The sequence below is a fragment of the Bos indicus x Bos taurus genome, chromosome 16, assembly GCF_003369695.1.
Source record: "Bos indicus x Bos taurus breed Angus x Brahman F1 hybrid chromosome 16, Bos_hybrid_MaternalHap_v2.0, whole genome shotgun sequence".
Lineage (NCBI taxonomy): Eukaryota > Metazoa > Chordata > Mammalia > Artiodactyla > Bovidae > Bos > Bos indicus x Bos taurus.
The window spans coordinates 59058670-59071901 of NC_040091.1; the positions used below are offsets into that span (position 1 = coordinate 59058670).

Sequence of the window (13232 nt, forward strand, 5' to 3'; positions counted from 1 at the left end):
CTTTGACCTTTGTGCAGACACCATCAAATCATGTTCAACACTAGGCTAAATTTGTTCATATGAATATAAAAAATAGTTAATTGGATTCTGTTAACTCTTATATGGCTGACATAAAGCAGTAGATTCCTATACTGTGAGATGCAAATACTAAGTGAACTTAGAGATATTAAACATAACTCAGAGGAAATTACTTTTTATATGTGCATAGATAAAGATACAAACTATCACACTAAGGCATATTCTTAACAGTGACCAAGTTTCTTTAATGTCTTGATAATATCTGTTTAGAGATAAAGAGACAAATTATATCTTAGATGTAGAATATAATGTATCTTTAAAGCAAACTGATTTTTTGTGAGGAAAAAAAATCAACAATTTTACAGATTAGTGAAAGATCCTAAATTTGGATTTTTATCGATGTTTCTTTTTTCTCATCCAGAGGTGCCAGCAGAAAGGTCCCCACGCAGACGGAGTATCTCAGGGACCACTACATCTGAGAAACCCAACTCTATGGACACTGCGAATACCTCACCCTTCAAAGTACCAGTAAGTGCTGCTCTTCTTTAAAAGAGTACGTTTATTCTTTTTAGAGTGAGAGACAGTTGCTAAGAAATCAAAACATTTTGCTCCTCAAGAATCTCTTTATCAAGTTACTAGTTAAAACCAATCATAATTCTATAAAGGTGTGGGTAGGATTTTCTTTTTTTTTTTTACTTTAAAGAATGGGGCATACATTTTATTTTAAGTGATGGAACCTAAGCAGAGAACGATAAGACTCATAAAGTTGCAGAGCAATTTATCAGAGAATTAGACAGCTGTGAGTTCTAATCCTGAAACTAGGCCTGTGCTTTGCTTAAGCCATCTTTTAGACACCCAAGTAAGTGCTTAAGAAATACCCTGGAAGAAGTATTCCCGTTAAAAATATTCTTTAAACTGACGAGACAGTAATGAGAGTCAGTATTGAGTACTAAAGAAGGCTGAGATGGAAAGTCTGTAAGTGAACAGGTCAGCTGACCACCAGTTGCAGCCCTCGTTTCAACCTCTTTGATATAACTTGGAGTAACCAGATTTTAGTTCATCCATTTTCTTTGTTTACTGAATAAGAAATATGCTTACTTTCTAATCATATCATTAAAATTAATTGTTTTTAAACTGGGTAAGACTTACATCTGTGTAGTTGGTCATTATTATGGGTATAACAGAAATCAGTATAAAGTAGAAATAGCCTTTTCTATTGGGGAAAAAAAAAGGATTTAAAAAAAATTCAGCCAAGTTAATATATTGTGTTTTTTATTCCAATACAATTTTTTAAAGTTAGGATGACCTTTTAGGTAGAACTGGTATTTTGAGATGTATTAGCTGGCATTTACCTGTAAATTAACCAAAGTGAATGTTTTATTTTGCATTAATCCTGGAAGCGAGATTTTTCCTTATTATATCTCAGTCTTATAGAGTCTCTGGATAACTATTACTGTGACACCTTTCAAATGTTTACAAATCTTCTCATTTTTAAAGATCACAAGCAAGTATTGGATTAATAGTCAATAAGATTATGAGAGGAATTATAAAATACTGGATGTTATACCTTTTATTAAATTTCTTTATTCTAGCAGACATAATTATATATTTAAAATTGTTTTCATGAATGAAAAAAGTGTCTTTTCTCTCCCTTCCCCTTGTTGTTTTCCTGATGAAACCAATCAAATATAGTGAAACTATCTATCTATATGCAGAATTTGGTGAAAAGGTTTGAGTTAGAATTTGAAGTTTTCATGCCATTGTGCTAGAATAGAATAGTGAATACTTTTTTTTTTTTTTTTTAATAATATCAGTAACCGAAGAAGACTTTGCCTCTGCAATGTGGTAACATTGAAGTACTTCCTGTATTGAATCTGAAGTCATGGCTGGGTTTTTAAAATTTGAATTAATTAGCAGTAACAGTTTTAATTTATATTTAAACAATAAATTAACAGCTAATTTAAGGTTGACCTTAATAATAAGACTAATTATTTTTGAGTAAAAGTAATAAACCAGTGATGCATATACATGAAGATTAGCACCACATACAGACCACTTACCTGGAGAAGGGAATGGCAACCCACTCCAGTATTCTCAGCTAGGAAATCCCATGGTCAGAGGCACATGGTGGGCTACAGTCCATGAGGTCACAAAGAGTCGGACACGACTGAAGAACTAACACACACAGACCACTTACTCAGGGCTGGACTTCAGGAGAGTCCTAAGCACTGGACGGCCAGGGAATTCCCTCCTTTGTTACTCTTTTTACAATCACGGCCACCTCATGGATTTAGAAACTCTGAGGCAAAGAATAGGCCTTTGAATAGCAAATTGCAGTCACAAAACCCATGCACTTAAGTAAAATTTAGTGATTCATAAGTCTTCACCTAGACAATTATTTAGAAAAATAACTATCAGAACACAGAGATTGCAACTTTTTTTTTTAACGGCACAAGTTTTTTTTTAATTAAAAAAAAAAAAGGCAGTGAGTAGAAAAAAGAGGCAGAGGAAACGAGAAAACAAAGAGTCATAAAAACAACCTGAATCCATTTAGGATAAAGGCAAATAGCTTTATATACTTATCAATAGTCCTTAAAGGTACCTTCGTATTACACAATGGGTGGTGCATAATGTAGTAATCGACACTGATAATAATAGTCCTGAATCATCAGGGAAAAGTGAAATTTTATTGTTTATACTAGGCTTTTTTTAAAAAGTGAAAAACTGTGTAATGTTGTGTGATATATATCCATTGAGAATATTTAAAGTCTTAAAGATATGTGAAACTTTATGAACCTTGTTCAGAAAAATATGGTTTGTGAAGTTCCTCTCTCCTTGATAATGCTGGAGAAATAATTTATAGTCTTTTAAGAGAAACCAAAATGTGCTGGCTAAATGAGACACTGCAGTACTTCCACAGAGGGTGTATTTTTTAAATCTCCATGTGATCCCAATAGCTAATGTGACTTTACAGCACTTAAATGTTGCCAGAAGAGTATATCTAGTTTTCAGAACAACACAAAATTTTTTTATAATGTCACAAAAGACTTTCTGGGAATGCAGTACAAAAAGGAACCTAACTTTGAGATACTTAACTTTGTTACTTTATATAGTACCTCAAAGATCATTTTCACATTAACTTTATGAAGGAGTAGGGGTGAGATTTAAGCACATGTACTTGTGGTTCTAAGATTCTGGTGTCGTTGCTGACACGTGTCTTTATGGTGAACAGCAAGTACATTAACCATCAGAAGGACCCAAAAGGAGCTGGTAGTGGACTCTCCAAAAGGACTTTATTCTTCCTAGATCTATTTTTAGGCTTACTGAGGGAAGGTGAGGCTTCCCTTGTGGCTCAGACAGTAAAGAATCTGAAAGTGAAAGAGGGGAGTGAAAAAGCTGGCTTAAAACTCAACATTAAAAAAATGAAGATCACGGCATCTGGTCCCATCACTTCATGGCAAATAGATGGGGAAACAATGGAAACGGACAGACTTTATTTTCTTGGGCTCCAAAATCACTGCAGATGGTGACTGCAGCCATGAAATTAAAAGACACTTGCTTCTTGAAAGAAAAACTATGACAGACATAGACAGTGTATTAAAAAGCAGAGATGTTACTTTACCGACAAAGGTCTGGTCAAAGCAATGGTTTTTCCAGTAGTCGTGTTTGGATGTGAGATTTGGATCGTAAAGAAAGCTGAGCACCAAAGAAATAATGCTTTTGAACTGTGGTGTTGGAGAAGACTGTTAAGAGTCCCTTGGACAGCAAGGAGATCAAACCAGTCAATCCTAAAGGAAATCAATCCTGAATATTCATTGGAAGGACTATGATAAAAGCTGAAGCACCAATACTTTGGCCACCTGATGTGAAGAACTGACTCATTGGAAAATAACCTGATGCTCGGAAAGATTGAAGACAGGAGGAGAAGTGGACGACAGGATGAGATGGCTAGATGGCATCACTGATTTGACGGACATGAGTTTGAGCAAGCTCCAGGAGTTGGTGATGGACAGGGAGGCTTGTCATGCTGCAGTCCATGGGGTCGCCAAGTCGGACACAACTGAATGACTGAACTGAACTGAAGGCAGATGAAATAGGTTTTTAACAAGTCTTGATGGAAATTGTTGACACTGGCACACTTCTTGAATGCTTACTTTGGGCAAAGTATTGGTGATTCACCAACTGATATTGATGAAATTATTGATACTTTCTTGGCACACTACTTGGTACTGGGGAAACAGAAATGAACAAAACAGAATTTCCATTCAAGAGAACTTATAGTCTATAGCAAGAGACAGAAAAATAACCAAATCTGTAAGGAGGTAGTTGAGCATCATAGCACAGGTTTTTAACAGTTCACTATGTAAGCCGAAACTTTGTCAAGGAGCCAGTATTTCAGCTGCATTTCAAAGGCTGAATGAAAATAGTTGACAGGGGAAGGATAGTATTCCAGGCTGGGGGAATAGCATTTTGGAAAGATGCACTTCATAAGGTGACTCTCGCTCCCAGGGAATATAGAAAAGTTTCACTGAAGCAAGACTTGGAAATCATGTAGGCAAAAATGGCAAGCTAGAAGGTGAAGAGGTAGGTTGGGGCAAGACTGTGAGTGGGTTTGTTTGTCAAACTTAATGAAATTTTACTGGCCATTAAAGCATTAAAGCTTGGTTTAATTGAAATATTTGTCTTGGTTCAAAAGCTGAACCAAGTTATGTAAATACTGTGACGATTTGGTAAATTACTTGACTCACACTCATCTTGCTACCACTGTCTCAACTCAGGGGGATAGGTGAGTTGGGGCTATCATTCGATAGAAGGCCAGTCAAGCACCCACCCCTGCCTTTCAGCTGACACTCCCTGATAGTTCTAGAGTAGCGGATAGCCTTAGGGAGATCCTCAGAAGCCAGAGGGTAAGGATTGCTTGTATTGTGCTGACTACTGCCAGATAAGGCAGAAGGGAGCCAGGGAAGAACTATGGCAATGAGCCCTTTAAACCTTTGTGTATCACCCTCATTCCCCCAAATTTATATTTTTTAAAACTTAAAATGGATAACTAGTATATTCATGTATCAATATATTCCTTATTTAGTTTAATCCATCTTTACGCAGGTAGTAGACAGCAGAGTTAATAAGTTTAAATATAAGAACATAAGAAATAAGAGAGAGAACTTGTATGGCCACTGAACCTATAGCTTAAGGCAAAGTCTTGGCTTTTGGGAATGTTTAAATATATTTGCCCTTTTATCTAATCATCTAAATGAAAGTCACTCTGTCATGTCCAACTCTTTGGGACTCCATGGACTATACAGTCCATGGAATTCTCCAGGCTAGAGTACTGGAGTGGGTAGCCTTTCCCTTCTCTAGGGGATCTTCCCAACCCAGGGATCAAACCCAGGTTCTCCCACATTGCAGGTGGATTCTTTACCAGCCGAGCCACAAGGGAAGCCCAAGAATACTGGAGTGGGTAGCCTATCCCTTCTCCAGCAGATCTCCCCAACCCAGGAATCGAACCGGGGTGTCCTACAATGCAAGTGGATTCTTTACCAACTGAGCTATCAGGGAAGCTTATCTAATCATAGGAATAAGAAAAGCAGAGATCTGCAGCATAGTTTTCTATAAAGAAAGATGAGCGCTGAAGAATTGATACTTCTGAACTGTGGTGTTGGAGGAGACTCTTGAGAGTCCCTTGCACTGCAAGGAGATCAAACCAGTCTATCCTAAAGGAAATCAGTCCTGAGTATTGGAAGGACTGATGCTGAAGCTGAAACTCCAGTACTTTGGCCACCTGATGCGAAGAGCTGACTCATTTGAAAAGACCCTGATGCTGGGAAAGATTGAAGGCAGAAGAAGGGGACGACAGAGGATGACATCACCAACTCAATGGACATGAGTTTGAGTAAACTCCAGGAGTTGGTGATGACCTGGGAAGCCTGGCGTGCTGCAGTCCATGGGGTCACAAGGAGTCGGACACAACTGAGCGACTGAGCTGAACTGAACCGCAGGATAGTTTTTCTGTTCTTCCTCCACACTCATTCCATATCTCTTCACCTTAATTCCAATTGCAGTTATTTGTTTATAAGTCTCTATCCCTTATTAGACAATAAATTATCTTTTCTACTTATCTTTGCAGCTACCACAATGCCCAGCAACAAGTTAATTGTTAAATGGGTAAAAGGTATATGAGTTATCTAAGAACTGAGTCAAGTGATTATGTTTCACACATACTCTCTTGATACTACAGGCTATGTCTCTGGTCAAATGGATTACTAAAGCGTTTAATAGCCACTCAGAGATCATTTTAAAGGAGTGCACCTGTGCAAAATACTTTTTTTTTTCTCTTTAACAAAGAGATCTTAATTTATATTTAAAATTCAGGGCTGTGGTATTTTATCTATATAGTGTTTATTGTTCCTACTTCTGTTGGAAAGTGAAACTAAATAGGATTCTTTACTTCATGATTTATCTCTGTGGATATTTCTTTGAGCCATTTAGGTATCATACATATGTATAAGTTCACAATGTTTTTGCAGATCTGAGTTTTCACTATTAGATTCTTCAAGAACAATTTTAGTCATTCAAATAGTTTTTATCTATTTTTAAAGATCCCATTTTTCATTTTTTCTTTAACATCCTGCTAGACTTTTTGCCTTTGTCCTATTTATGTTTTCCTTTAAATAAAACATCCATCGTATGTCTTATATATTGTTAAAACTACATTTAAATGATATCACAAGACTGGTTGGGAAGAAATAAGTAAACCAATAAAAGTTATCCGGGTTCTTAAATTTAACTCAGAAAGGGAATAAGCTAACGTCTTGTAATTGTATGTATTTGTTTCACATTGCCTGAGTTTTTGGAACAGGCTGCTTTCTTTAATATTCTATTTATAAAGTGACTATTGATATTTATGATTTCTGTATCACTTCTCCTTAGAGGATGCCATCAATTTAGCTTTGGCTAAAAGAAAGCCGCTGTGTTCAGGGCCAGGTGCCCGCTCAGTGTTCTCATTTCCATAACACAATGGTCTGAGCTGGCCTTCCCTATGAATGTAACACAATGCAGTTGCAGCTGCTTCATTTGTATTAGCTTTGAGCTTGGCTCTGAAAGAATTCAGGCACTAAAATATATGCCAAGACAGCCAGAAAGCACAGTTGAACTACAGGAGTAGCCGACTATTCCTGCGTAACCCTCCTTGTGCTCTTGTCACAGTGACACCTGAGCAGTCCCAGTCAGATATACCAGATACAAAAGACTGTCAAAAGATAAAAGCTTCGCCTAGTTTTTAGAAGAAAGTAAAGCTTTAGAGGAATACATGTAGACTAAGCTATATTCTTGTAGGAAATAAAAAAAAAAGAAATGTTACATCTTTTAAATATTGTGTGATTATCAGACTCAGTATTAGCCATTGTTTTGAACAGAATACTCAATCAGGTCTTTGCTTTTCCAAGTTAAACAGAGAGAGAGAAAGCTTCATGCCCACTTAATAAAGACCAGAAAGTGTTCATTGTCTAAACAAATCATCTAAGCAACTTCAAAAAATACTACTGCCAGAGCTCCACCTCAGACCAGTTAAATGACACTCTGTGGACCCGAACCTAGTCTTCTGTATTTTTGAAAACCTGTCCGGGTGATTCTGACGTGAATCCAAGCTTGAGAACTATTTGCCTAAATGATTGGTTAAGGTATTAGGATCCCATCTTGGTCAGTGTACTCCCTGTGAACACCCGTGCCTCCTCCTATACCTTCAAGCCAACCATTAAAAACCAGCAGTGATAGTCCTGCAGTGGCCAGCTGTCACTCACAGGCAAGTTGTGTTGTGTACTAGTTGCCCTTGTAAGTGTTTACCACAATCAGTCCAGATGACCAGTCTCATTTTGCAAAATGCGTGTTTTATTGTGGCAGAGTAACCTCTGATCAGCCTAAGCAGCTCAGTTTTAGCGGTAAAATATTCAATTTGAATTCATGGCCTCGGAGCTACAATACTATTTCAGTTTTTGTGTTCTCATTGCTGTTGTATTCCAGGAAACTTAAAATTCTTTCCTCTGCTGCTTAAAGATTCTTTATTAATCTTTCTTCCTTCTCTTTCCTGACCATCTACATGAATCTAAAATCCAGGATCATCCTGCAGTGATACCTTTTTGTTCATATATGTATGAATATATATTGATAATATATGTCTATCAAAATATTACTACCACAGGTAAAAATAATGTAATAAATATAGGGATGTCAGAAAAGAAAAATTATAGTCTGACGATAGTAAATATTAAGTATACCTTCAAATCGTTTTGTAACCAGGACAGCTATGATTTTTAAATCTTTTAATGATAACTATCCTAGGATATAAAAATAGGAGGGAAAAAAGGGTTAAGGTTAGATATGACCCCTTAAGGAGGCTAGAGAGCAAATAGCAAATACCTGGAGGAAAACGGAGCAGAAATGGCTGAGAATATTGCCAAGAGCCTAAACTTGAAAGAATCGAAGAATGAGGGAAACCTTCCTCATTCTATGCTTATTCCTAGAAATAGGTTTGCAGTGGTGCTAACTAGTGGAGATTTCAACTTATTTTGCACAGGAAAAGATGGCTGTTTAAGATAAGAGGGTGGGATTAACTCAATTATACTTCATTCTTATGGATAGTGTACTACTATAAAGCCGTCTCCTCAAAGCCAAGATATTTTTCTTCTGTTTCAATGGGAAGTAGAGGTGTAACTGGGCTTCCCTGGTGGCTCAGTGGTAAAGAACCTGCCTGCCAATGCAGGAGACACAGGTTCTGTCCCTGAGTAGGGAAGATCTCCTGGAGAAAGAAATGGCAACCCACTCCAGTATTCTTGCCTGGGAAATCCCATGGACAGAAAGAGCCCGGCAGGCTATGACCCACGGGGTTGCTAAAGAGTCGGACATGACTTAGCACCTAAACAACAACAAGAGGCTTAACTTTTCATATCACAACTAGAGATAAATGTTTTGAAGGGCCATTACCCAGTTAGGGGAGCATGTAGTTAGCCACTAAGTATAACTGATAGCAGATGATTTCTCCTTTCAAAGATGTTAGAAAGTTAGAAATATGTGAAGGGAACCTTGCTAACTTCTCAATTTACTAGGGTTAGCTGTACATAAAGATATTTTCACCCCTCTTAGCTATACCTGTAGTCAACAAGGTTCAAGCAGTGCTGGTAACAATAGTATCCCTGAGGTGCCTTCCTACCATCAGACCATTTAATTTTATAACCAATGCCAGTACCATTCTACTGGATCTTTAAAGTTTTTGTTTGTTTTATATTAAACATCTGTGATTTTTCAATTTATCATTTATTTTTTAAATTAAAATCTAGTTTATGTACAATGATATGTTCTTTTCAGGTGTACTACATAGTGATTTGACATTTGCATTCAGTGAAATGATCCCCACGATAAGTCTAGTAACCTTCTCTCCCCATACAAAGTTATTATAATATTATTCATCATATTCCTTGTGCTGTATTTTAATCCCCTTGGCTTATTTATTTTATAACTGGAGGTTTGTTCCTCTTAGTCCCCTTCCTATTTTTCTGTCTCTTCTCTGGCAACCACGATTTTGTTCTCTGTATCTAAGAGTCCATTTTCATTTTATTTGTTTTGTTTTTACATTTCACATATAAGTGAGATCATACTGTATTTGTCATTCTTTCTTTGACTTTATTTCACTTAGTGTAATACCCTCTAGTTTCATCTATGTTGTCACAAATGGCAAGATTTTATCTTTTTAATGCCTGAATAACATTCTTGGGTATGTGTATAACACACAAACATACATATTCATACACATACATACCACATCTTCTTCATCTGTTTATCTATCAACAGATACTTACATTGTTTCTGTATCTTGGCTATTATAAGTAATGTTGCACTGAACATTGATGTGTGTATCTTTTCAAATTAGTGTTTTTGTTTCCTTCAGATATATACTCAGAAGTGGAATTGGTGGATCTTATGGTAGTTCTATTGTTAATTCTTTGAGGAGCCTCTCAACTCTTTTCCATAGTGATTGTGCCAATTTAGTGCACATACATAGTGTATTGTACCAGTGCACTCCCACCAACAGTGTACAAAGGTTCCCATGTCTCCTTGTCACCACTTCTTATTTGTTGTCTTTTGAATTTACTTTTAATTGGAGGATAATTGCTTTACAGTGTTCTATTGATTTCTGCCATGCAACAGTGTGAATCAGCCCAAGTATACATATATCTGCTCTCTTTTGAACCTCCCTCCCACCCACCCATCACCCCACCGCTTTACGTTGTTACAGAGCACCAGGCTAAGCTCCTGTGTTATACGGCCACTTTCCACTAGCTATCTGTTTTACACATGGCAATGTATATGTTTCAGTGCTACCTTTTCAATTCACTCCACCCTCTGCTTCCCCAGCTGTGTCCACAAGTCTGTTCTTTATGTTCTTTATGTTTGCATCTCTATTCCTGCCCTGCAAATAGATTCATCAGTACCATTTTTCTAGATTCCATATGTATGTGTTATATACAATATTTCTTTTTCTGACTTACTTCGCTCTGTATAATAGGTTCTAAGTTCATCCACCTCACTACACCTAACTCAAATTTGTTTCTTTTTATGGCTGAGTAATATTTCATTTTATATATGTACCACAACTTCTTTATCCATTCATCTATCTATGGACATCTGGGTTGCTTCCATGTCCTGACTATTGTAAATAATGGTGCAATGAACATTGGAGTATGTGTCTTTTTGAATTGTGATTTTCTCAGGGTATCTGCCCAGAGAGGGATTGCTAGGTCATATGGTAGTTTTAGTCCTAATCTTTAAAAGAATCTCCATTTTGTTCTCTATAGTGGCTATATCAATTTATATTCCCACCCACTGTTCCCTTTTTTCCAAGAGAGTTCCCTTTTCTCCTCATTCTTTCCAGCATTTATTGTTTGTGAATTTTTTTATAATGGTCGTTCTGAGGTGTGAGATGATACCTCATTGTGGTTTTGATTTACATTTCTCTAATAATGAGTGATGTTGAGCATTTGTTCATGTATTTATTCATCATCTGTATGTCTTCTTTGGAGAAATGTCTATTTAAGTCGTCTGCCCATTTTTGATTGGGTTGTTTGTTTTTCTGATATTGAGCTATATGAGCTGCTTATATATTTTGGAGACTAATCCTTTGTCAGTTGCTTCATTTGCAGTTATTTTCTCCCATTCTGCGGTTGTCTTTTCATCTTGTTTATAGCGTCCTTTGCTGTGCAAAAGCTTTAAAGTTTAATTAAGTCCATTTGTTTGTTTTTATTTCCATTACTCTAGGGTGTGTCAAAGAGGATCTTACCACAATTCAGAGTGTCCTGCCTGTGTTTTTCTGTTAAGAGTTTTTATATTTTCTTACATTCGGCCTTGCATTTAGATCTTTAATCCATTTTGAATTTATTTTTGTTTATGGTGTTAGGAAATGTTCAGTTAGGATGCTGTCCAATTTTCCCAGCAACACTTATTGAAGAGGCTGTCTTTTCTCTGTTGTATATTCTTGCCTTCTTTGTCAAAGATAAGGTGCCCACAGGTGTGTGGGTTTATCTCTGGGCTTTCTGTCTTGTTCCGTTGGTCTACATTTCTATTTTTGTGCCAGTACCATACTGTCTTGATTACTGTAGCTTTGTAGTATAGTGTGATGTCAGAAAGGTTGATTCCTCCAGCTCTGTTTTTCTTTCTCAAGATTGTTTTGGCTATTCGGGATCTTTTGTGTTTCCATACAAATCATAAAAACTTTTTGTTCTAGTTTTGGAAGTTCTAGCCATGGCAATCAGAGAAGAAAAAGAAGAGGAATCCAGATTGGAAATGAAGAAATAAACCTCACTGTTTGCAGATGACATGATACTGTGCATAAAAAACCCTAAAGATACCATCAGAAAGCTACTAGAGTTAGTGAATTTAGTAAAGTTGCAGGATCAATACACAGTAACCCCTTGCATTCCTATGCACTAACAACAAAAAATCAGAAAGAGAAATTAATGAAACAATCCCATTCACCATTGCAACAAAAAGAATAAAATAGCCAGGAATAAACCTACCTAAGGAGACAAATGACAGACTATAAGACACTGATGAAAGAAATCAAAGATGGCACAAACAGATGGAGAGATATAGCATGTTCTTGGATCAGAAAAATTAATTATGAAAATTATTGTACTACCCAAAGCAATCTACAGATTCAGTGCTATCCTTGTCAGATTTGTTGTCTTTTTGATGATGACCATTCTGACAGGTGTGAGGTAGTATCTCATTGTGGTTTTGATTTGCATTCTCTGATGATTAGTGATGCTGAGCATCATTCCATGTGTTTTTTGGCCATCTATATGGTTTTTGTTGTTGTTGTTTAATATCACTTCAGGTCCTTTACCCATTTATTAATCAGCTTGTTTGGTTTTTGATGGTGAGTTGTGTAACTTCTTTGTATATTTTGGATACTAAGCCCTTGTTGGATTTATTGTTTGCAAACATTTTATTCTATTCAGTAGGCTGTCTTTTTTGTTTTGTTGATGGTTTCCTTCACTGTGCAAATGTTGATGTGGCCCTATTTGTTTATTTTTGCTTTTGTTTCCTTTGCCTGAGGAGACAGTTCCAAAAGTTTTTTGTTAAGATTGATGTCAAAGAACATACTGCCTATATTTTCTTCTAGCAGTTTTATGGATTGAGGCCTTACATTTGGGTGTTTAATCCCTCTTGAATTTATTTTTGTATATGGTGTGAGAACATAGTCTGGTTTGATTCCTTTGTGTATTCAATTCAGTTCAGTTCAGTCACTCAGTCATGTCTGTTTGCGACCCCATGAACTGCAGCACGCCAGGCCTCCCTGTCCATTACCAACTCCCAGAGTCCACCCAAACCCATGTGCATTGAGTCTGTGATGCCATCCAACCATCTCATCCTCTGTCGTCCCCTTCTCCTCCTGCCCCAAGTCCCTCCCAGCATCAGGGTATTTTCGAATGAGTCAGCTCTTCGCATCAGGTGGCCAAAGTATTGGAGTTTCAGCTTCAACATCAGTCCTTCCAATGAACACCCAGCACTGATCTCCTTTAGGATGGACTGGTTGGATCTCCTTGAGTCCAAGGGACTCTCAAGAGTCTTCTCCAACACCACAGTACAAAAGCATCAATTCTTCGGCGCTCATCTTTCTTTATAGTACAACTCTCACATCCATACATGACCACTGGAAAAAC

At 37.0% G+C, this 13232-nt stretch overlaps 1 protein-coding gene across 10 annotated transcripts in view; it reads left to right on the forward strand.

Annotated features, from left to right (window-relative positions):
- RASAL2 (RAS protein activator like 2) overlaps window positions 1–13232 on the forward strand; it is a 397250-nt gene that overhangs the window by 294657 nt on the left and 89361 nt on the right. For all 10 annotated transcript variants that reach the window (XM_027565430.1, XM_027565431.1, XM_027565432.1 and 7 more), the window contains one exon: window positions 440–546. In XM_027565430.1, the coding sequence (XP_027421231.1) occupies window positions 440–546 (107 nt within the window). The remainder of the gene's footprint in view (window positions 1–439; window positions 547–13232) is intronic.